We start from the raw sequence: 25,000 nt of genomic DNA, 5'->3' as shown, positions 1-25,000 counted from the left end.
AAAGACCAACTAAGTTAGTTCTTGGTATGAGCTTTCGTGTGCATGCACACTTCTTCAGATACTAGGATGGAAGAGATATTAAGAATAAAGAGCATTCTAATCTCTTGGGAAAGGAAAAAACAGGATGGTACATATTGCACTGTGCTCTTGTCTTAGCTCATGAGGAAGACAGCAAGACCAGAGGTCACTGCTAGTACTGTAAAACTATTTTAGAGTGTGTTTGTTTTTTCATTGCAGTCCCAATTTGGACTGCTTTCCTCACCCCCTGCTATGCACTTTTCAAGAGCCATTTGCTAACTGTGTGACTGGCACCTCATCTGGTATGAGCTTCAGCCTAAAGTGTTAAATATTACCTGTTGAAGAACACCTGGCATATTTGAGCATTCCCCCTTTATAGTTGAGGCATCTCTCTCTCTGAAAAATAAATGACTCAGAATTCTCCCTGAGGAAGGTAGGGGACAATGCATAATCGTCTCTGCACACCACTGAGGGATCTTTCACTCTCCTCCCTGAAATGTCTCCCTTCCTTTTTTCTTGGGCAGGAGTAGAATAGGAGCAGGAATGCCCTCCCCACCCCCAAGCAGAAGGAAGAAAGCTTGTTTTTATTCGTGCGCAGATCCTGGCCCCCACTGATTTGTATTTATTTTTAAAATTTCTATTCCACCCTTCCTCCCACAGGAACCACCACGAGATTTTTATTCTTTGTGTTTTCACCTGCAGTTTTAAGAAACTAAGAAGAGACAAAAATACAGCACTTGCTTTAGGGATGTAGAATTTATAGATGACATTGCACCCCTCATTTAAGGTGCCATTATGATTTTTAACTGGGAATCCCTCCATCATAAGCTCATCCTGCATTTGAAAACCTACACACACACACACACACACACACACACACCAATAAGAGTCTGCTGGCACCTTAAAGATTAGTAAATTTATTGTGCTATAAGCTTTCGTGGCCTTCGGTTCACTTCCTCAAACGTAGATTTCAAAATAGCAGTAATAGTAAAATCCGATTCAATCCCAAAGAAAGAGTCTACAGGGGAGTCTATGAACTGGCACCTATCCGACAGGTGTAATTATTCGTTTGTCTAAGGAGGATCTTCCTGGCTGCTTAAACTGCAAAGAGGACTGTAGTTCTTCTTAGAGGAAGGCAGGTGGCGTAAACGTACAATGGAAACCTGTGCAAAACACCCCAAACGAAGCTAATTCTGTAGCATTCTTTCTGAACAGCTCAGCTGCGCTCCCCCCCCCCGTGACCGACTGGGGTGACGTCAGTATGGCAGTGGAGAGTCAGGTGATGCACACTATAAGCGAAGGGAGCTGTCCGGGTGCTGAAAACAGTCCATAAACTTGCCGCGGACAGATAACGAAGACCATGCTTTAAATTGTCTCTGCACACAGGTAAGCAGACCTACTTTCTCTTTGACTGACAAACAGAATGGGAGACCAAATGCACACACTCTCTATGCATATACAGTTTCCACTGCAAGGATCAGGCGGGGTGGGAGGGGGATAGTATAGCCAGGAAACGTCTGAAATTGCCACCTGATGCACTTCACTTAAGTAGCACAAAAACACGGTTTTACTGGGCAATTTAAGAACATTTACTTTGCACCTGATAATGGATACTAAAACAGCCAAATAACAGCCAAAAGCCCTGGAAAAGGTTGATTCTACACAATTACTATTACAATTATACTATCCTAGAAAGGTGATTTTGGCAATTTCACGTGCTTTTAGTACATTATCAACATGTGCATGAAGCTATATGCTTTTAAAGAACAGTAGTGAATTTAAGGAGAACTACAAACACCAGCAAATAAGGTTTTGCTCTTCTGCTCTCAAAGATCACGGTTCTTTCTGATTAAAGTGAAAGTGTAAAATGTTCATGGTTAAGATGGGCTCACTGGATCTCTTCAAATGCTTTAAGGGAAGCTACTGTTGAACCATCTTCATAATGAGCAATGAAGTGGGGGTTTGATTCAGTGACAGTAGATTTGTACTCCATAAATGCAATGTGAATTACAAGCAAACTGCAGGGTTTTAAAATAAACAGTAATTGGGAATAATCCCATTGTGCCTGAATGTAATGTCAATTCACAGGAAGCAGTTAACTGGGAAATAATACAGCTGCCATGCAAAAGCAGCTGAAACACCCTTTTCCTATCATTTCCTATTTATATTAAAAAATGTGTTCTATTTGGAACAAAATCATATCCTGAGGCAGCATAGAAAATATGCAATTCTTAAAAATATTAATTTTAAGTATACTCTGATTTTCTTTTATTTGGAGCTTAAAAGTTTAAGTTTTATCAGGGAACTAGAAAAAAAGGTAATTTACAGTTAAAGTACAAAGTTTTATGGTCCAGAGTGCAAGGTAAGACAGAGTCAATGATAAGAATTCAATATTTGGAAAGAAAGCAAAAAAAGAAATGGTTCTAAGATCCTTCTCATGACTTGGTAAAATTCTGGTTAAATAGCCACCTGTGTATGTCTGCTGTTGCACTGAAAAACAGCTGTAACAGAATAAAAGTATTTCCCATTCTCTTAAGGGCACTGTGAATTGCTTTCCAATCACTGTTTTCCTCTACGTCCAGTCTTGAAAATTAACAAATTATTAGGTAGCATTTGGAGGTTATTCAAAGTTCTCATTTGTGGTGCAGCTGGGAGGAAACAAGGCAATTCTGTGGAACACGGTGGTACTTCAATTACCCCAGTATGTGAAATTATTTCATACTGTGTTGCAAAAGAGGAAGAAGGAGGAAAAAGAAGCTTTGACTGGCATAACAAATTCACTGTAATTTTCTACTCAGAGCAGTGGGTGTGTACAGGCATTAGGGATTTTTCCATCTCATGAATCGCAGGCATATCAACAGGATATTTTACAGAGTACAAAGGAAAGGGGGAAATGAATGAACTGAAAAATATGAATTAAGCAACGACATAGGAAGTTGCCTCGTGCAGAGCCAGGCTATTGGTCCATCTATCTCAGTACTGTCTGCACTGACTGGCAGCAGCCCTCCAGGATTTCATGGAAAAGTATATCCCATCCCTGCCTGGACACACCAGCAGATGCTGTAGCACTGAGCTATGGTTTTACGTCTGGTATAGTTTTGATTTACCTTGGATGGTTTGTTACCTGAAAGAGAGAGAAAATAATATATTAGAGATCCTATATTTCCTTCAGCCAGATTTTAACTGCATAGGGAACTTGAATAGTGCCCTTGTAGCCTGGAGAAATGATCTAAACACAGCACAGTATGCATGCATGAAAAATCTATTTCAAGTCTTTGAGAACAGTATAGGCAAAGCCTATACTCAGGGCTTAATTTGCTTATGTGTTTTCATAGAATGTATTAAGTAGGGACAGATAAACATGTCCTTTGCCAGTTCATCTCTTCACCACCGAATTCCCCCAAATCAGGGATTGGGCTGAAGGGCTTCTAGATCAGACAGCATTATTTTCATGCGGTCAGAGTGCTCTAATTCTGTTGTTTTAGAAATCAGCCCCTACTCCAGCCACAGCCTTACTATACAACATCCAATGGACGCTACTGCTTGCTACCCACTTTCATAGACAGAAGGATAAAATGCCAAATAAGCAAAAACACCTGATCAATAATGTTATAGGCTTAGAGTTATATTTATATGCGCTGTATTACAGCCCTTATGATGTAAATGGGTGTGTGTGTCACCTTACTATGCACAGACTGACAGAGATGAATTCTTGTTTACCACCAACGAAATTGGGAACCAATTGGGAACACCAACATAACCCAGCAAAAATATTCATTCAAGGCACTGGAAATCAGTGAGCTATAGACTGCTATCCAATACCCAATTATCTAGAAGGGAGCCTCATTGAACTCAATGGGACTGATTTCTGAGCAGACATGTATAGGATTATTCTGCAAACATAAAGACACAGTAAAGGATTTTGGTCTGTTCTGATAGTCCATCAAAGATTTTTTTAAAAAATATAAGCATCAATTAAAGCATGTACCTGGTGCAATATTATGGAGAACATTTTCCAAAGTTCAATTTAGCTTGGAAGCACATTTTCAAAAAGCAATAATCCTCCAGGTTTACACAAAACCTTTTGGAGGGGGGGGGGTTCCCTAGGTTGGGGGCCACACAGGCTGTTGGAAAGGAAAGGAGGTGGTGCTGAAATAAGAAGTGAATGGGACATACCTTATATCTCTTCCTTTCTTACCTTCTCCCTCTTTCTCCCTCTCTCCCACACACCCCTTCATTCATCCACCATCCATTCATTGCTTCACACACATCTCACCCTTCCATTCATTTATCATCCATTCACTCACTCCCTCCCCCTCCCTTGGCTTTCAGGGGGAAGGGCATACCCAAGAAGCTAGAGAGGCACATATGGCATTCAGTTTATAGGTTGCCAATCTGTGCTTTAGCCTCTGAAGCCCCCTGATGATATTGCTGCAGAAGAACCATTTTAACTGCCTCGTTGCTTCCTCTCTGTAATTCTTCCATTTGAATTCATTAAGAAATAAGAAAAAAAAGAGAGAGACAGTCATTGATAGGAATAAACTGCAATATTTCAAACAAAAATCACCCTGCAGTTTTGGAATCCTGGTTCTATTGCTTCCACTATAGTAGTCCATTTTGAGTCGGTTCTCTTCTGCAAAGTTGTGTCATTTTAATGGAGTGAATCAGCAGAACATAATGCTCTATTAAACTGTATGCGGTGAAAAAGACCAACAGTTGTCAGGACCTCAGCTGAACCTTCTCATTTCTACAAATGGATGCAATTCTGATTTTCATATACAGATACTTTATGAACTAATTTCTATTTTGATTAAACGACTGAACAAAAAGCTGCCTCAAACCATTAGGCAGTTTTCAAACTGGCCTGAGATAGTCAGGTACTTGCGAACCTATAAAGTTATTGTATGTACCTTTACTGGAAATGCTGCACAATAAATAGAATAGCCGAGCCCCTGCCAAAGGCTTAGAATCTATGATTAGAATGTAGTTATAACTACTTTATAGGGAAATGCTTATGAAGTGCCCATGGTCTCCTTCTACCATCTCTTCCACCTCTGGAATTGGGCATGAATGAAGTATTCTGTTGTAGACAGAAAATAAGTTATGGTGTGTTCTTGGTTGTAGTGTATATTACAGTGGCCTATAACAGTTTCCCCAGTTTGCAAATGTGTCCATGGGCTCAAAAAGGTTGGTGTCCTCCAGTTTACTGAATCTTTCCCCAACCTTTCCCCCCACAGACGCTTTGAACTACACCTCCCTTCACCCCTGACCATTGGCCATGCTGGACGGGACTAAAGGGAGTTGTGGTCCAAAGTATCCGGAGGGGATCAGATTGGAGAATATTGACTTATGGGGTGAGATCCACAAAGGCAATAGCTCATTCCCCAGGAATTCTCTTCCACACTGCAGCCTCCTGCGCTCCTCAGAATCTGCTCCAGGGACTTGTGGCACCCTCCATAGCAGGTTATGGGGGGCATATGAAGGGCTGTAGGCTGGAGATGGGAAACTAGAAGTCCCCTTGCATAAGACAATTTCTGTTGCACAAGAAGTGGTCAGCACTGGATTTTGTCCACAGCATCTGAACACACAACAGACTCCATATGGGACTTCCCCTTCTTCCTCCCACAGCCCCTTACACACCCTTAAGATCTTCTCCAGTGGCTTGGGGAACCACCCAGAACATACTTTGATGTGGGCACAGGGCATAGGAGAGGAATAAAAAGTCCCATTGTACAAATGGAACTCCATGCACAGAGTGTTGGATACAGCTGCTTAGCTACAGAAGTTCTACTGAAATTAATAGAGCTAACTTAGCCATGTCCATTAATTTCAATGGGTCTACTTTGAATAGGCTAGCATTGAATATGGCCTATTGTGTTTAATACATCCCTAAAATCCTGATGTTTTCTAGAGATTATAGGTCAATTTTTCATTGCTATGAGCTTAGATAATGTCCAAACTTTTGTGTGTTAATTTTCATTTTTTTATTTTATTTTAAGGGAACATTTCAAACATGGCCGATGCTAAAACCTCAAGGCTTGCTACAGTCTTGCCTCTTGCTCTGCTTTCTGCCCTGATCTGTTCTGCCAGTGCTGCTTCATTTCAACGTTACCAAAACATCCAGAAAGATCCAGACTACCTGATGAAAAACTTGCAAAGGCTTCCAAGCCCAGATATGATCAAAGCCCTGGAATACCTAGAAAACCTCAGAAAACAAGCCAGCAATGGAGAAACAAGCCCAGATGATAGCTCCTATCAAAGTGTCCCATTTGCTCTGCAGCCAAAGGAAAGCAAAGATCAGAACTACCTGTCGGACAATCTAAGAGAATCTTTATCAGAAGATGAGTCACAGTGGGCTAAGGCCATGTTGGAAGCACTAAGGCAAGGAGAAAAAGAATCAAAGGGAACCCTGAAAGAAGGTAAATTCTACCCCATGAGTTCAGATAACATCTTCCAAGATGGAATGACTGATGATTATGATGAACGCACCTGGCCTGAGACACGGCACAAACATTCTAAGATACCACATGTCTACTTAGAAGAAAATTCAAGAGACAGCCCTTATAAGCGGACAAATGAAATCGTGGAAGAGCAGTACACACCTCAAAGTCTAGCTACCTTAGAATCAGTGTTTCAGGAGCTGGGGAAGATGATGGGGCCAAGTAACCTAAAAAAGGGGAGGTTTGATGAGGAACAGAAACTCTATGCTGATGATGAAGATGATGCCTATAAAGGAAACAACCTTGCCTATGAAGATGTGGTGGGAGGAGAAGACTGGAACCCAATAGAGGAAAAAGTGGAAAGTCAAACCCAGGAAGAGATCAGAGACAGTAAGGAACAAATTGAGAAAAATGAAGAGGAGATGGATGACGAAGCAAAGAGGTCCAGCATCCTGGAGGATGAGATGAAAAGAGAGGACAAGGATCAAGTGTCAGAGGATGTTTCACAGCTGATGGATTATTATTTGAAAAAGATGATAAGCAGTGCCGGAAATGACAACTCAAGATTCAAGCAAAATGAAGACAAAAGGGCCGCCAGATATTCTGGAAAGCAACTTGATCCTCAGGCTATTTATCAGTTAATAGAAATTTCAAGGAATTTACAAATCCCACCTGAGGATTTAATTGAGATGCTGAGAGCTGGTGATAAACAGAGTGAAAAAGAGCAAGAGCCTGAACTCCCAGAAGATGTTGATGACATCCCTGAAATTAATGTAGACAATTCAGATGTATTCAAAAATAAAATGAACTCTTTGAATGGTTACAGAAAGCAGCGACTTAATTTGATACCGGATAATCTACCAGAAGATCTCACTGTGGAAGATATCATCAATCTTTTGGGGACTGAAAATGTAGGGAGTCAGAAACCATCATATCTGGCAAATCAACTCAAGCAAGAGTTGCCAAGAGTTTCCTACATGCCTGGAAGATCTAAAGGGCACCAGTTTCCCAAAGCTGCTTGGTTAAACCATTTGGAAAGACGACAAATGGAACAGGAATCACTAAATGAAAAGGAAGAAGACTTGGCAGACTACTTAGCCAAGGTGCTGGCAAAATATCCCGAGGTTGTTAATACAGGTCAGATGAAACAAATTCCACTTGCACTTTCCTCCGAGGATGACTTGCAAGAAGATGACCAGTTTGAGCAGGCTATCAAAGAACATCTAAACCAGCTTGGAACTCAAGAGTCAGACAAGTTGACATCTCTCAGCAAAAGGCTGTCCATGGCCCAAGAGAATGACGACACACAAAACAGACCATATATGGATGAGGATATGCTAGCAAAGGTTCTAGACTATCTAAACCAGGAAAAGTCTGAAAGGGGGAGGGAGCACATTACTAAAAGGGCAATGGAAAATATGTAGTTATTTCCTTATTATTTCTCTTCATTGTATTGACTTCTACCCCAGTTCTGTTGTGATTTACCTTTCTTTAACAATTTGAGGCATGTTCAGACATTACACACAGCTGCTTTATGCACATAGGAATTCTGGCACCTGCATTTTCGTGAGTAATGTTACATCTGAAATGGGAGCTCATGGACTTCAGCTGTAGCTACCTCTGTGATCTCTGATAAAAGTTTTGGAACATGGTTACAGAGATTCCTAGAGATGATATCTGTGAGTTCCCAGCAAACACATTGTTTTGCTCATGCAAATGAACATGCCCAGAGGATCCCTGCAGGTGCAAAAAGTGGCCCAGTTCTGTGTCTCAACTGGTCCCAGTGGTACATGATTTGACATTGAACAGTCTGCGTAAACTCCTCTGAGCTGTTCTGTTGTTTATGGGTATCTTTCAATGTTCTAAATCTTGGTCATGTAACAAATTGCTTCAATTTTTTTAAGAAACAGATTTATGAAATTAAGTGAAACTATGTAAAACAATGACCATGACAGATCATGACAATGGCAGAATGACAACTGCATTCTATGAGGTTTTTTAAATGAATTGAAATATTTTGTTATTGTGTGTAGTGTTTTTGTGGAGTACTGAATAAAAATAAAGCATATTATATATATAATATATATAGTTTTATTTATAAAGCTTTTTCTATTCTGTGTTTTATGGTTGATGAATAAATATTATTTCTGGACAATAGACTGTGTTTTACTTTGAGTTACCTATAGAGTGCTCTGCTGGTCCCAAAAAGAAATGTGTAGCCTAGTCATGTACATTTTTGCTTGCAAGTATGTCCCAAGTGTGTACACACAATTGCAAACAAAATTGGTAAAGGAATACTGTTTGTTAGATAAGTGTCTCTGGATAAGATGGTAAAAATTTTGGAACTTTGCTCTTCTATAGCTTTAAATTCTCCCAGTAGAGGTTGGGTCATTGAAAAAGATCCAGTTCTATGAGATGTGATTGATTAACAACCTTTACTGGTCAGTGTACTTAAAGTCAGTTTTCCCATTGCTTTCCTTGGGAGTAATGCTCAGACTCTAAATACGCTGTTCAGTATCCCAAAATCAATGCAAGAGAGAACTATGGGCCCATCTAAGAACATCTGCAGAGTCTTTCCTGGCTGGCTCACTCACGTGTTAAAGAAGTTTTGAGCCTTTGGGCAACATGGCCCTTGGGATTGTAGTCGCTGACCTTGATTCAGAAGGCTCCATGACTGCAATGGGCCCTATTTCCATTTTAATAGATGTGAGGATACATTTATCCATTTGGGCACACACATATATCTGAATCAGAATCACATAATGTATGACTGGGGAGGGAGGAGGAATAAATCAATGGAACATATAAATAGGGTCTTTAGGACCATTTGATTCCTTGACTTAAATTCAGGCACTATAGTTTTGTGAATGGATGGCTATGGAGTCATGCTAAAAGAAGCATGTTTGCTCCCAAGTATGTTTTCTGTTTTCAATAGGTTATTTTCATTACTGAAAGGGGGTAAATAACTAATTTTTCAAGGATGCTGAGAAAGTGTAGGTTTCAATGAAGTCAATGGGGACTTCTTCAAAATCAGGGCACAAGTGTATTCATTTGTTGTTTAAGCATTTCTTAATGCATGCCTTTTGGGGTACAGTCTCCCCAGAAGATGAAGATCAACCAAGCGAGATCCTGTCGAATACACCTGAGTGGGAAAAGTGTGAGAATTCATACTTGTAAGGAACTGCCAAGTCTCAGGAATCAACGGCACAAGAGCACTGCTAAAGAAAAGCAAATTGAACAAATGAGTCTTCAAGGCATGAGTCCTCAAGGAAGGGCGTTCCACAACCATTTCCAAAGGCATCATGCCTCTTCATGTTATGCAACAGAAAGGAGTGTGTACAGCAGCCTTTCCCAACCTATTGCCCCCCCCCAATGTTCACAAGATATGGTTCCAGGAAATGGTCTGAAAGTACACAAATCACCACCTTGCTGAAACTAAGAAGCTCTTGTGCACTGCTTTGGGCTCCATGGCTATGCACACACAATACATTTGAAGCACATTTAAAGCAACCCCAAAGGATCATGGTGACTGCAGTTTATCCCTCAAAGAACGACAGTTCCCAGTACCCTTAACAAACTTTAGTTCCCAGTATTCATTGCCGTGTGTGTGTGCTTTCAATGTGGTTGACTTATTTAAGTATCTATAGACTGCACTTTCATATAAAATATCTCAAGGTGGTATGCAGACTAAAAGCATAGTATTACAATAAATAAAATGCCCAAACAAACAAAAGCTGGTTGGCAGAGAGCCTCAAATTTGAAATGCCTGCCTGCCTGAATAATGCAGTTTTTAGAAGACATCTAAAAATGAGCAGGGATGCCTCCTGCCAAACCCATTGGTAAGGAGTTCCACAGGACAGGGCCTGCCACATTAAAGGCTTAGCCCCTAATAAAGGTCAGAAGAACGTCAGGGAAGCATGTGGAACCACCAGAAGTGCCCCATCAGGAGACCTCAGCTATCAAGTGAAGTATGGTATACAGCTTGTGGTGGAAGAAAGGTGGGCCAAAGATGTAATTTTAAGAACCAAGCAAATAATTTTTTTGAAACACAACTCCTGTTAGCATGCCTAACTATGCTGGGAGTAAGTCTCATTGAATTCTATAGGGCAGGACTTCCCAAATGTGAGTCTCCAGCTGTTTTTGGACTACAATTCCCATCATCCCTTTGGTCCGGCTAGCTAGGGATGATGGGAGTTGTAGTTCAAAAACAGCTGGAGACCCAAGTTTGGGAAAGACTGCTAAAGGGCATTCTTCTGAGTAGAACTGCACTGTAAGCCTAAGTTTTCAATTCTGCCTTTATAGCTCGTAACCACATAGGGTTGTAGCTCACAAAGTTACACTCAGACATTGATTTCAGTGGGTCTGCTCTGACTCAGAAGAACATCAGCACACCTATCAAACTATTAATCATTTAATGCTCATTGGCTAACAAAGTTTCACAATGTTTTCTACAGAGTTTGTGCTGATGCCTAAATCAATATCAGTTGGTCATCATTTTTGACATTTTTCAGCTCAGACTCCTAAAAAACTTTTAGCAGAAGAGTTGGGTTGATTATTAGCTTGCCCTCAACATGTCATTAAAATGTCATCAAAACTGGTTAAACATACACGATGAAGTTAATGTCCTGGCTATCTCTTGGCTGATTTAGAAGCAAAGATAATCTTTTATCTCTGAGGATTCAGAGGTAGCAGGTTGGGGGGGGGGATACGACAAATTCCCCTCAGATTCTGTTTTTATCCATTGTGTACTTACTTGCCAAACATAAAGTACTGCACATTTAACAGGAAATAACAAAAAGGACAATGAATCCTGCATTTGCCCTAATGAAATCTAACCAGATGTCCCGATTTCTTAATGCAGCCTTGTTTAAACAGATTTCTTATCATTTGCCCTCATCAATGGATCTCTCTAAATAAAGGCCAAGGATGTGGTGACCATTCAAGTCTCTCTTACAAGCTGGACCACTTACAAGCTTGATAGTATTCAAAAAGTGACTTGGCATAAGCCCATTAAATCTTCTATGTTAGTCAAGCCACACACCAGAGTTTTGCACCTTGCATCCTATACATTGAACCCTTTCTCCAAGAGTCACTCCTTATGCAACCAAAAATGGGGCCACCCACATCCAAGAGGGGGGCATCAGCAAACCCTAAGGTTGAATATTTGGAAAAGCGACCCTATATGTCACCCTCAAAATGTCTAAGTGAGGACCAAGACTGCTGAGTGTCTGTTGGGACTGGAAAACCAAAGGAGAGGGGTAAGGGGAGGAAGCAAGTATTCTGAAAGAAGGCATGACTGGCTAGCTGAAACCCTGAACAGGAGCACCCACACTGCAACACTTGCTGCATGCCTGACTTGTATTTTCTGGTCTGCCAAATGTACAGTCCTGGGATATGATGCCTTACACTGGGGATAGAGCATTGGTACTACATAAAGGGAATGAAACACATTTCTCCTTTTGTGTGCAATTGTTTGGCTCTCCTCTCCTGTTGCTGTTTCTATCATTTTAAACAGGATTAGTGTGGTTTTTTTAAAATGCAGAACTCATTAGCATGGCATTCTCTCCGTTTGCTGTGATCCTTTGATTCTGCCTTGAAGCAACAGGTTGCCATGGCAGCAGGAGAAAAGTACCAAAGCCAGGGCTACATCGTTCATTGGCCACTGTGCTATGATGTAATTGCTCATGATGTCTCCGAGAAGGGCCGGAATAACCTGTGAGATTGGCTTTGATGTGTTAACCTGTTTCCACTCCCGATAAAACTGTACAGGCGGTCTCTCAGATGGGGTCTTCCTTTCAACCTCATTTCTGCCTTTAACATTGGACAGTGGACAGAACAGCGTGGTATCTCTCTCAATTCTGTGCTTCTTTGAAATGCGCCTATCAGGCAAGGCTTTCCTATTAATTTTGTGGAAAACAGCCAGAGCCCAGCCATACTGAGAAAGTATAAGTACGCAAACACTATTTCAGTTTCTGAAATCGATTTATATGAGAAAATGGGTGGTATCTAAGTAAGGTTCTTGATGCTGTTGTATCAGCAGAGGCATCAACTCATGGAAGAGTTTTCCCTTCCACCCAGTAGCCCCCAGCACGGGGCTGGTCCAAGGACCTTTTGGTGCCTGAGGCATAGGAGCTAACTCCTAGGGGCTGTGGGGTTTTTGGCCCCCCACAATAAACATATTTGAGGGGGCTGGGCCCCCAGGAAGTTGATGGGTATTCCCATTCAAATGGTGTGTGTGCACTGTGTTGATTATGCAGGGCTGGACTTACCTGGGCCCCCACAATATTTTATTCAAGTTGGCACCCCTGGCCTGAGGCAAATATGCTACCAATGCTTCCACCATCAGCAGCACAGATCCTGATAGATGCCTTGGTGGGGTGATAGGAGCATACTTCTCAAGACAGGTTGCCTCAAGTTGCCTCATTGGTGCACCAGCCATGCTAGGGTAGCAAGCGAGCGAGCTTTGGGGCCGCAGGGCAAACCACAAGACACACCTTTCCGCCACTTTCCACCCCTCAAAATTTTCCATCCAGCCCCCCTTGAAAATCTGTTCAAGAATGTTGGCTGAGGAATCGTCAAAAATTGCCCCTCTCTTCCATGAGCAGACACCTCCTATTGGAGGAAGAGTCATTACGCTTGTGCAAGGACACCAGCTGGGTAATACTCCAACCTTAGTTCCCTGCTATAAACAAAACACCTTTAATTTTGCAGATGTATTTTTAATCCAGCTCTACGTGCAGAATCTTTTAGTTCAACCAATTACTAAAAAAATTATCCAGCACATTTTCCTGGGTCATGGAGTTCTGCAACTGGACAGGACTTCTTTCAGTCCTACTGTCTGTCTTACATTCCTTCTTCACAGAGGGCAGTCCTCTATTTGATGGGCTGTGGGTTCGAAGTCTAGTTTAGAGATAAAGAACCATAAGGAGAACTGGGGCCTTAAACCTGCCATCAGGTTTGCCCAGCAAAGGGAGCAGGAACACAGATCACCTGTTCACACAGTATTTCCCACTATGATGAAATGTACTGTTTTTCTATTTAAGCGATAGCAATTATTTCTAAATTTTCAGCTATGCATATAAATTAGTATGTGCAAATTTTATACAAACCCAAGTCCTATTTTTTTTGAGGGGGTGATGCACTTCCTCCTTTTTGGCAATGTGTAAATGGCCACCATATTCCAGTGTTCTGCTCTGAATCAAGTTTCAGAAATCCAGAAACAATTCTAGCATTGCTAGCACCAAGCTGGAGCACTCATCTGAAACTTAGAATTACTTTGCTTCTTTCAAAATACTCAGGGGCCTGGAACTTCTGCGCCCAAATCCTGTCCTGATGGTACCTTGGACTCCATGTTATGTGGCAAATTTCTGATTAGTTGTCTCAACTGTTTGCTGCTGCTGCTGCTGCTGTTTTTTTTGGTTGGTTGGTTTTACAGAAATATAGCTGTGGGGAGATGTCAATTTTGGGAGAATGGTATTTTTCCGAACAAATTTGCTTTCCAAGTTGCTAATTGAAAATGGTAAGCGGGGAGTGAGGGGAGTAATGTAACGTTGCCTTTTGCTGCTATTGAATCAGTAACTCCCTGTAGTTGCATCTAAAAGAAAAAGCACAAGGGAAACTTTGAACAGATTGGGTTACAAAGTTAGATTATAAATTTCACAAAAAATAGAATGCTACTGTTACAATGAATCAATTCTGATTTTTTTGTTTTTGTTTAAGGACGTACACTGTAGTCTAGTGTGGGTAATGGTTTGGCATATTGGCACTGGGAATACCTCGTAAATGAAGGGAAAACCCCTATAGCACATATGGATTTATTGTCACTGCACTTCTTGATTGCATTCAGAAGCTATTTTAAAAATAAGATCAGAATGGAACCTGATTTACCGTGGGGCATTAAATGGGCCAGACTTTATCTGAAGAAGCACACTTGGCCCCCAGTTTCACTGAATCCCTCTTTTGCTTTGACTGGCTCTTTTACTGCAAGATAAGTGAACCAAGAGGGAAAGTCTCAGCAAAAGCCTTTAAATATGACAAAGAAGAATTATACCTCCTGTCCCTGTCATTGCTGGGTCAGGCAAGGCAACTGAGCTGTTCTGGTATTCATTGGAACCATATACCTGTTTTTGTAGTCCCCAGGCGAAGGAAAGCTGTCATCGTTGTTAGGAACTTGATGGATGCCATCTCCCATAATTACAATGTCTCTTCCAGACAAATGAAGCTAGAACTGCAAGGAACCATAGAGGAATATCCTTATAAGCAAAGCCGTGTGTGTTTGTGTGTTTGTGTGTGCATGCGTGCACATGTACATGAGTTTTGTGTGCATATGTGTGTGTGTGCATGCACAATAGCTGCATTCATTGATTGCTGTCTTTGAAAGTGATTGGTTGGTTGGTTGCAAGTCACTTTGGTTTGCCTTGGTCAAGATAAAGTGACTAACAAATTTAAAAAATAGTAGTAATAATAATAAGAAGAAGGATTAGCTACCACCTTTCTGTATTTTTTCACAGTTTACAAAGAAGCACCTAAGCCTCAAAAGACAATTGGAGTACTTCTCCAGGCATAGATTTTCCATTGTTCCAGTCTGCTTGCCATGCCTCTATTCCCTGAAAGATACTGCTATAGGTTTGTAGATGCTAGAATTTAATTGAGGCTTGGAGTATTAAAATCAGGAATAGCCAGACTCATGTGTATTTAGGATAGATCCATGTGTGTATTTGAGTTGTGTACTAGATGTTCCTAATCCTTTAATTAGTATGTGTGAAGTCCACTTTGTGTAATTAAGTCCACTTCCTAACCTGTTTGTTAGGCACCTCGCTAATCCCTTGAAATTAACATGTGTTAGAAAGTAATGTAGTCAGACTAATTGCCCTTTGAGATTTTAGCCTAGTGTAATGGATCATGAGAGCTGGGGTATGGAAGTGAGAGCTGGACCATAAAGAAGAATTGATGCTTTTGAATTATGGTGCTGGAGGAGACTCTTGAGAGTCCCATGGACTGCAAGAAGATCAAACCTATCCATTCTTATAAGGAAATCAGCCCTGAATGCTCACTGGAAGGACAGATCCCGAAGTTGAGGCTCCAATACTTTGGCCACCTCATGAGAAGAGAAGACTCCCTGGAAAAGACCCTGATGTTGGGAAAGATAAAGGGCACAAGGAGAAGGGGACGACAGAGGATGAGATGGTTGGACAGTGTTCTTGAAGCTACTAACATGAGCTTGACCAAACTGCGGGAGGCAGTGGAAGACAGGAGTGCCTGGCGTGCTCTGGTCCATGGGGTCACAAAGAGTCGGACATGACTAAACGACCAAACAACAACAAGTGGATTGTTCATAAAACAAGAGGATCAATGGGAGTGTGACCTCTGCTTGTGTTAAATTTTGGAAAGCAGGACTCTCTCAGAATGTTGATGCACTGAACCCATCCACGGCAGGCTCAGGTTGCATATATGTGTAAATAAACCATATTTCATAATGGCATCCCCAGTCTTCGCTGTGTCTCATGGTCCAAAAGGAAACACAGACCCAGTGCCTGGAGCTCCCTGGAATCTCACTCGGCTGTGGAGATTGAAGGTGGCATGTAGCAGCAAATTATTCATTTTCTATTTCCTCACCTTCTTTCTCTATGCTTCACCCTTGAAACCTCCATATCTTGAGGTCAGTTAAGACTCTGCAAAGGTCATTTTGACCTGAAAAGTATCTGTGGACAGAAACATGCCTTTTATGCAGAACAAATAAGCAGAACACACAAGAATTGTATACTCTTTTTTAATGAGTTACCAACCCCTGTAGCATCATGACCTCTGCTTCTCATTAATCCCAGTAAATGTGCTGTTCATCACCAAAGAAGCCACAGGCATCTTCTACTAATACCAACCAGTGCATCTAGTTGGATGTGAATCGTGCAGCCCGTGATCACTCCTAAAAACTAATATAATTTTCTAATTGGGCATAATCAAATTAATCATCATGTAAGCATTCAGTATAAGGATAACCTACACTATACTATGTTGCATCATCCTTTCGAGACAACTTCATTGTCCAGAAAGTGGGACAATTGCAGACAACTTCATTGTCCAGAAAGTGGGAGAAGCAACAAGAGGAACAGCCATTTTAGATCTGGTCCTAACCAATGTTGATGACCTGGTTAGTGGGGTAGAAGTGGAAGGATCATTAGGTGCGAGTGATCATGCTCTTCCGAAGTTTACTATACAGCGGAAAGGAGCAGCCAAGCATACTAGGACTCAATTTCTTGACTTTAAGAAAGCCGACTTCATAAAACTTAGGGAAGTGCTGGGTGAGATCCCATGGACAGTAATACTAAAAGGAAAGGGAGTTCATGATGGCTGGGAGTTTGTTAAGAGGGAGATAGTAAAAGCACAACTTCAGGCAATACCAATGAGACAGAAACATGGAAGGTGCCTAAAGAAGCCAGGATGGCTATCTAAAGAACTTTTAACTGAGTTAAGATTAAAAAAGGATGTGTACAAAAAATGGAAAAGGGGGGAAACCACCAAAGAGGAATTCAAACAAATAGCCAGCACATGTAGACACAAAGTCAGAAAAGCTAAAGCGCAGAATGAACTCAGGCTTGCTAGAGAGGTTAAAAGCAACAAAAAAGGCTTTTATGGGTATGTCCGTAGCAAAAGGAAGAACAAAGAAACAGTGGGGTCACTCAGAGGAGAAGATGGTGAAATGCAAACAGGGGACACAGAAAGGGCTGAACTCCTCAATGCCTTCTTTGCCTCAGTCTTCTCCGATAAAGAAAACAATGCCCGACCTGAAGAATTTGGAGCAAATGATTCAGCAGAGGAAACACAGCCCAGAATAACTAAGGAGATAGTACAAGAATACTTGGCTAGTTTAGATGTATTCAAGTCTCCAGGGCCAGATGAACTGCATCTAAGAGTATTAAAAGAACTGGCAGATGTGATCTCAGAACCACTGGCAGTCATCTTTGAGAATTCCTGGAGAACAGGCGAAGTCCCGGCAGACTGGAGGAGGGCAAATGTTGTCCCTATTTTCAAAAAGGGGAAAAGAGAGGACCCAAATAATTATCGCCCAGTCAGTCTGACATCAATACCAGGGAAGATTCTGGAACAGATCATTAAGCAAGCAGTCTGTGAGCACCTAGAAAGGAATGCTGTGATCACCAATAGTCAGCATGGATTTCTGAAAAATAAGTCATGTCAGACTAACCTGATCTCGTTTTTTGACAGAATTACAAGCCTGGTAGATGAAGGGAACGCAGTGGATGTAGCCTACCTTGATTTCAGCAAGGCATTCGACAAGGTGCCCCATGATATTCTTGTAAAGAAGCTGGTAAAATGCGGTCTTGACTATGCTACCACTCAGTGGATTTGTAACTGGCTGACTGACCGAACCCAAAGGGTGCTCATCAATGGTTCCTCTTCATCCTGGAGAAGAGTGACTAGTGGGGTGCCACAGGGTTCTGTCTTGGGCCCGGTCTTATTCAACATCTTTATCAACAACTTGGATGATGGACTCAAGGGCATCCTGATCAAATTTGCAGATGACACCAAACTGGGAGGGGTGGCTAACACCCCAGAGGACAGGATCACACTTCAAAACGACCTTGACAGATTAGAGAACTGGGCAAAAACAAACAAGATGAACTTTAACAGGGAGAAATGTAAAGTATTGCACTTGGGCAAAAAAAACACACGAGAGGCACAAATACAAGATGGGTGACACCTGGCTTGAGAGCAGTACATGTGAAAAGGATCTAGGAGTCTTGGTTGACCACAAACTTGACATGAGCCAATAGTGTGACGCGGCAGCTAAAAAAGCCAATGCAATTCTGGGCTGCATCAATAGGAGTATAGCATCTAGATCAAGGGAAGTAATAGTGCCACTGTATTCTGCTCTGGTCAGAGCTCACCTGGAGTACTGTGTCCAGTTCTGGGCACCACAGTTCAAGAAGGACACTGACAAACTGGAACGTGTCCAGAGGAGGGCAACCAAAATGGTCAAAGGCCTGGAAACGATGCCTTATGAGGAACGGCTAAGGGAGCTGGGCATGTTTAGCCTGGAGAAAAGGAGGTTAAGGGGTGATATGATAGCCATGTTCAAATATATAAAAGGATGTCATATAGAGGAGGGAGAATGGTTGTTTTCTGCTGCTCCAGAGAAGCGGACACGGAGCAATGGATCCAAACTACAAGAAAGAAGATTCCACCTAAACATTAGGAAGAACTTCCTGACAGTAAGAGCTGTTCGACAGTGGAATTTGCTGCCAAGGAGTGTGGTGGAGTCTCCTTTGGAGGTCTTTAAGCAGAGGCTTGACAACCATATGTCAGGAGTGCTCTGATGGTGTTTCCTGCTTGTCAGGGGGTTGGACTCGATGGCCCTTGTGGTCTATTCCAACTCTATGATTCTATGATTCTATGATTCTATGATTCTATGATTCTATGATTCTATGATTCTATGATTCTACTCTGAGAGTGCAATGAGAAGTCACTCCTGAATTTCAGTTTTCTACAATGGCACCTCAGCCATACTTCCCTAAACAGGCAGACACGTAGTTATTTCAAGAGCTTTCCCTCTTCCAAATTTATAAAGACAGGTGCCCTCCTGTCCAGCAGGAATCACAGAGAAGGAGGTGCCAATTCACAACTTTTGAAAGTTCTACAAGTAGTTTTAATTAAACTTATGGATCTTGACAATGCTTTATATGCATCCAGTCACTTCAAACTGTGCAAAATTAATATCTGCAATATGTTAGTCTGTCAGTTAAAAATAGTTAAAACTCCCAACCCAGCTCTCTGTGAAAGGGGAACTGTAAGAGAGAGGAGAGGATTAGAGAGGAAGGGGTGTGGTTGTGAGTCTGACAGCTCTAGCTTCCAACCAAGGAATATCAGGGAAGGAGAAGCAGAACTATCCTTTTGACTTCTAATCATTCTGCTTTGGGGAGGGATGTCAGAAGGACTTCTCAGCAGGTGTCATCTGAGCATCAAGCAAACAAGCAACCTCAAAAGGTGTCTGAATGCTATGTACCTTTGCTCTCATCCTTTTGGAATTTTGCAGGTTACTTACTTAGGGGTACTTCCCAAAGTATGCTAATTTCATAGTAAAGGTAAAGGAAACCCTGACCATTAGGTCCAGTTGTGATCGACTCTGGGGTTGTGGCATTCATCTTGCTTTATTGGCCAAGGGAGCCGGCGTACAGCTTCCGGGTCATGTGGCCAGCATGACTAAGCCGCTTCTGGCGAACCAGAGCAGCACACAGAAATCCCATTTACCTTCCCGTCGGAGAGCTAGGTTGGCAGAAGCAGGGACCGAGCAACGGGGATTCGAACCACCGACCTTCTGATCGGCAAGTCCTAGGCTCTGTGGTTTAACCCACAGCACCACCCGCGTCCCTTAATTTCATAGTACCATCATGCAAATATATGGTAAAATATTAAGAACGGCTCCCCCCTGTTGCATGTTTGGATTAAAAGAGGATCCAGGGTCTGAAAAGGTAGAAGACTACTGAGCAGCACAACAGAGTTAGAAGTAAAAATCTGATATAAGCTTTGATTACTTTGCATCCAAAAAACCTGTTTGCTTACCACAGACAACTAAATCCCTTCAGGGAATTTGTTGTTTGTGTTTCATGACTTTCAGCGTCTTCACAAACAAGAGAGCAAATGTAGAGACTGGAATAATGGGCCTACATGGTGTAATTGAGCTGCTCTGATGGTTACATAGAGGTAAGATTCACTAATGTTCTTTTATTCTTTTCTTTTTTTTTAAGAACCAAACCCACTGAAGTGATTAACTGTGAACAAGTGCTGTAAATATTTTGTCTTTAATAGCTACATCAAATAAGTGCATGTCTAGTGGTTATTCAAAGATGAGGAACACATATTTATTATCCTTTAAAAAATAAAAAAGGCACTGTAATCGCTTGCTAGCAGTAATGCTGTAAAACCAGCCATTTGTAAATGAGTTTGAGTTAGGTCAGAGTAGCTTGTAATTGAGTTTATAGAATGTGGTGATTGCCCAGGAGAATATACTTCATCCTATCTGCTTGACTGAGGTATTCCAACCTATAAAACTTCATGGCAGTAAATGGTATCTACTTTTTAAAAATACTCAAGACAGTAGTAGAAGGTCTAAATGATGCTATTTTTTAAACCCAGAAACCACTAATTATTCAACACTTCCCATTTAGCTGAAGCCAAGAAACCATATCACCAATTTCAGGTTTTTTCAACCATGGTTTGAATTGGGCTTAATATTCTAGCTCAGAGGAAATGGGAAACGGGTTTGTTTGCTGGTATATGTGAAAGAAGGAATGAAAGGGATGCGTAAGTGGACAAAAGGCTCTTTTATATCTCACCATTTGATCGTCTTGTTCTTTGTAACGCTGTAAAGGTGATGCTTTATAGCCTGGCTTTGCTCATGCCTCTTAGATGTTGACTCGAGAACTTTAGTGACGTTCAATAATTCATATGCAGATGGTCCGTGAGCTGTGAATGTGTCTGATTAAATGCACTTAATGTTTCTCATGAGAGATCCTGTTATACAATATAAATACTGTGTATCTCTACACTGTAGAAGTGCTGTAGAATGGGATTTTGGCTTTCCAAACCAATGTTTTCTATGTGTAAAAAGAGGTCAAGGAACAACAGGCTCCTTTTGGTGGTGACATCCCATGAACATAAATATAGGAAGATTAGGGACAGAGCAATAAAATTATCCCTTCTCACAGGGACAGCTCAAAACATTTTGGCACCTGAGGCAAACCACCAATAGCACCTCCCTCCCTGCCAGGGCAGAAGTAGGGAGTGAAGATCTCTGTTGGGATCCACTGCCCTCACTCTGGATTTATATCAATCCCTCCCCAACTTGGCCTCCACATTTCTGAACAAGCCATGTGTCTGGCATTTAGGAGAACAACAGCTGAAAAGGGAATATTGATTCTGTTATGTTTCCAGCTTTGCAACATCTGCTGCTCGACTGTTTACTGTCAGTAATGCTGCTTCTGAGATGCACAGGCAAAGGGTTTTCTTTTCTTTTCCCTTTTTTAATTTTAATATGAGTATTAATAACCTTGCTCTGGTCACATCTGCTCCTTTTTAAAAATGTGAGGCCGATGCTGCACTCTAATGCATCCGCACCTGTTCATAGATTCTAATCTGATCTGCTGCCTAAATATCGCCACATCGTCAGTGAATGTCAAAACAAGAGAGACAAATGAAAGTCAGGAAATGAAAACCAGGCACATATGTTGGCATAACTGCCCATTCCACAAGCTACTGGAGCTTCTCAAATTCTTCCTAATATGTACGTATAAACTCATGCGATTTGATGTCTCCATGGGCATGCAGCAGACCATCATCTAGGCCACGGGTGTCAAACACAAGGCCCGCGGGCCGAATCCGGCCCGCCAGACCTCGTCATGTGGCCCGTGGCATCAAGGGCGAGGAAGCGAGCTTCTCGTCCTTTTTACTGGTCCCGACCCAGATTTTAGGGTCCGCACTCCGGCGGAGGCTCTCTGCCTTTCTAAAAAGTGACCCACGTGAACAGCCTTCCCTGCCTGCTTGCAGAAAGGGCTCCAACCAACACGCCCCAACGGCGCTGCCTACTGGCCGGTCCCGCAACTTTCGCCTCCTCGCGGGCCGGGCAAAGAGGCTTTCTGCTCGCTCGGTCCAATCCGGGGCTCGCTGCGGAAGAGGCGGTCCCGCGAAGCCGAGCTCGGAGCCGGCTGCCTCCGCCCCTCGGAGCCTCCCAGGCGCGGCTGCTCGAGGGGGCGGGTCGTGCGCGCGGCAACTTTTGGAGCCCAAGAGAGCCGCGGAGGCTGGCAGCGAGGGCAGGGAGCGAGAGCCACGCTTGGGACACCACTCACTCACTCGCTCGGGCCGCAAATAGAGGCCACTGCGGCGCTGCAGCTGGCGAGGAGATGGCCGGGGGCGCGGGCGGCGGGGCCAGGGGCTGGCTGGGGGTGGCTCTGGTGGGTAAATAGCGGGGCCGGCAGGGGGGGAAGGGAACGGCAGAGGCGGGTGGAGAGCGGGGACCAGGCGCAGATCCTGCAGCAGGCAGCGCGCCCCGGCTGGGCTGGGAGAGGCGAGGCTGCTGCCGGTTCAACTGCGCAGAGTGGGGTGGAGGGAGGCGGGCGGGCAGGCGGTGTGCCACACCGCAAAGCAGGGGCGCCTCCCACCCTGAAGAGGACTGCGCCGGCATCTGGGCGGCTGGAGCAAAGTGGGAGCCTGCCAGCAGCTTGGCTGCGGGAGCCTGGCTACGAAACACCGCCCCCTCCCCACGCCAACACATCAGCTTTCTCTGGGCTGGAGGACTTGGCGGATAGCCCCCACCCCGGGAGCAACTGCAGCAGCTCGGGGCCCCAGCAGGACATCCTGGCCACCCGTGCCCGCAGTGCCGCTGGGGCTCCCTTGCAGGGAAGAAACTGCTGCTGTCCAAACTGCAGCTCCGTATCCTCCGACTCCTGAGTGCGGCGGCAGGGCGGGGGGAGGCAACATTTGCTTCTGCTCTGCTCTGTTGGGACAGGCTCCTGTCTCCTCCCCATTGGAGCTCCAGTCTGCCTGGAAGCCCATCTCGTCATCTTTTAAAAAAATCATTATTATTTCTTCTTCTATTCTTATTTAAAATCGTACTGGAATAGGTATATTAAATAGTGTATAGGTTCAAGACAACACACACCAGTGCCTATGGAAAAATAACTTTGAAAAAGTCCTACAGATACAACCGGCCCTTTGAGGGTGATCAAAAAGCTGATGCGGCCCCCGATGAATTTGAGTTTGACACCCCTGATCTAGGCAGTTCCTGGATGCTTTCATAGCCCTGCATAGTATGATCAAAAGTTAACAATGTTTCCTCTCTCCAGGCGTGTGCTTACGTGCATGTGTAATATCTAAGCTATATTCAAAGCGAACCCTAAATTCAAATGGGTGGAAACCTAATTCTGCTGGGTAAAGCTATGAAGTACAGTCGTACCTTGGGTTGAAGTAGCTTTGGGATGAATATTTTCGGGTTGCGCTCCGCGGTGACCCGGAAGTAACGGAGCGCATTGCTTCTGGGTTTCGCCACTCGCACATGCGCAGACGCTCAAAATGACGTCACGCGCATGTGTAGAAGCGGCAAAACGCGACTCGCGCCTGCGTACAGTAGTGTGTTACATTTACTTCAGGATGCGAACGGGACTCTGTAACGGATCCCGTTCGTATCCAAAGGTACCACTGTAAGACCATTGGTCTATGACAGGCATAGGCAAACTCGGCCCTCCAGATGTTTTGAGACTACAATTCCCATCATCCCTGACCACTGGTCCTTTTAGCTAGGGATGATGGGAGTTGTAGTCCCAAAACACCTAGAGGGCCAAGTTTGCCTATGCCTGGTCTATGACAATGCAAAATAGTCGTATTGTCTATTCAGCTTGCCAGTGGCTTTCCAGGGTCTCAAGGAGAAGGGCTTGTTTCCCAGTCCTACTATGACAGAGTTGCCAGGGCTCGTTCGCTTGACCTTCTAAACACAAAGCAGGTGTTATTCCTCTTCTTTCGGCACAGGACAGAGTCCACATTGATACTAAAAGCTGCACCTCTGTTGGTGACTGATGTCCAATTTCGCTGGAAGGGCAGAAGGTGGGGAGGCCAGTGGTAGGTGGAGCAAGAGCCCATGATAGGTGGAGCAAGAGTCAGTGGTAGGCGGAGCCAGAGCAGATAATAAGCAGATACAGAGCTACTGATAGGTAGAGCTAGCTAATGCCCCACCCCATCATCCTCCCTGCTGAATTCTGTAAGGGCAAAACTGAAGGAAGAGGAAGCAAACAGAGTTACACCCCTGAATTACTTAAGCAGGAAGACAGGGAGGTGGGTGAGGGAAGACTGAGCTGAGCCATTTGTCCTAATGGACCAGCTTCCACTATACACCTACCAATTTCCAGTCCAAGTTTACAATTTTATACACACTTATCTTTGGGCCAGCTCACTTTGGGCTGACTTCTCAGCAGGTTTGCAAAGGCTCATGTTTTAAATGGCTTGAAGCCACATGCAGCTGAAAACCTGAATGTTGTCTTTCTCCAGAACCGCCTTGTTGATCCCAATTTGCAAGGTGGGGCGAATTTTCTGACGATCAAGGAAATCAAGTTTCGCATTTTGCCTAAGCTGTCAATCAGTCTAAATGCTCCTAAATGGTGTATTCAAGGTGGGAGATGAACACAGGTTTCAATGATTGCTCATGCTTATCTCTTTTGATTGAACCATCTTCCCATGGTGTCTGAATGCACTTGCATGTTTCACATTTAAATTGCAGATTTCACATCTTGATATGCATGATGAGTGTGTCCATAATTAGGAATAAAAGTCAGTAGTTCTATGAAGATCTAAACTCCGCTGACACATTGTCACCATTTGCCCTCCCACACAGACTGCAAATGCGTAGCGAGGTTGAGTTTGTATGACAGGACTTGCTTTTCATCATAAAAGCATATTATTTTCCCTAATAAATGACTTCCAGATAACTGAAGAAACAACTTCCCCTGCTGACACTAATAACACCAATCATTAATTCATATAAT

General features: G+C 43.1%; 1 protein-coding gene across 1 annotated transcript; it reads left to right on the top strand.

The window, feature by feature from the left end:
• The first annotated feature begins 1,287 nt into the window (after positions 1–1,287).
• Positions 1,288–8,540, top strand: SCG2 (secretogranin II). The gene is made up of 2 exons (XM_083505302.1): positions 1,288–1,404; positions 6,018–8,540. The coding sequence occupies exon 2, from the start codon at positions 6,032–6,034 to the stop codon at positions 7,880–7,882; it is 1,851 nt and encodes a 616-aa protein (XP_083361428.1). The 5' UTR covers positions 1,288–1,404; positions 6,018–6,031; the 3' UTR covers positions 7,883–8,540.
• The last annotated feature ends 16,460 nt before the right edge of the window (positions 8,541–25,000 follow it).

This window comes from Podarcis liolepis (assembly GCF_965112155.1).
Source record: "Podarcis liolepis genome assembly, chromosome: 5".
In the NCBI taxonomy this organism is placed as follows: domain Eukaryota; kingdom Metazoa; phylum Chordata; class Lepidosauria; order Squamata; family Lacertidae; genus Podarcis; species Podarcis liolepis.
This window is presented reverse-complemented; position numbering and strand designations above follow the sequence as displayed.

What these genes read in the sequence shown, in the direction of transcription:
- SCG2 (XM_083505302.1), top strand. Translation starts at nt 6,032, where the DNA reads ATGGCCGATGCTAAAACCTCAAGGCTTGCTACAGTCTTGCCTCTTGCT.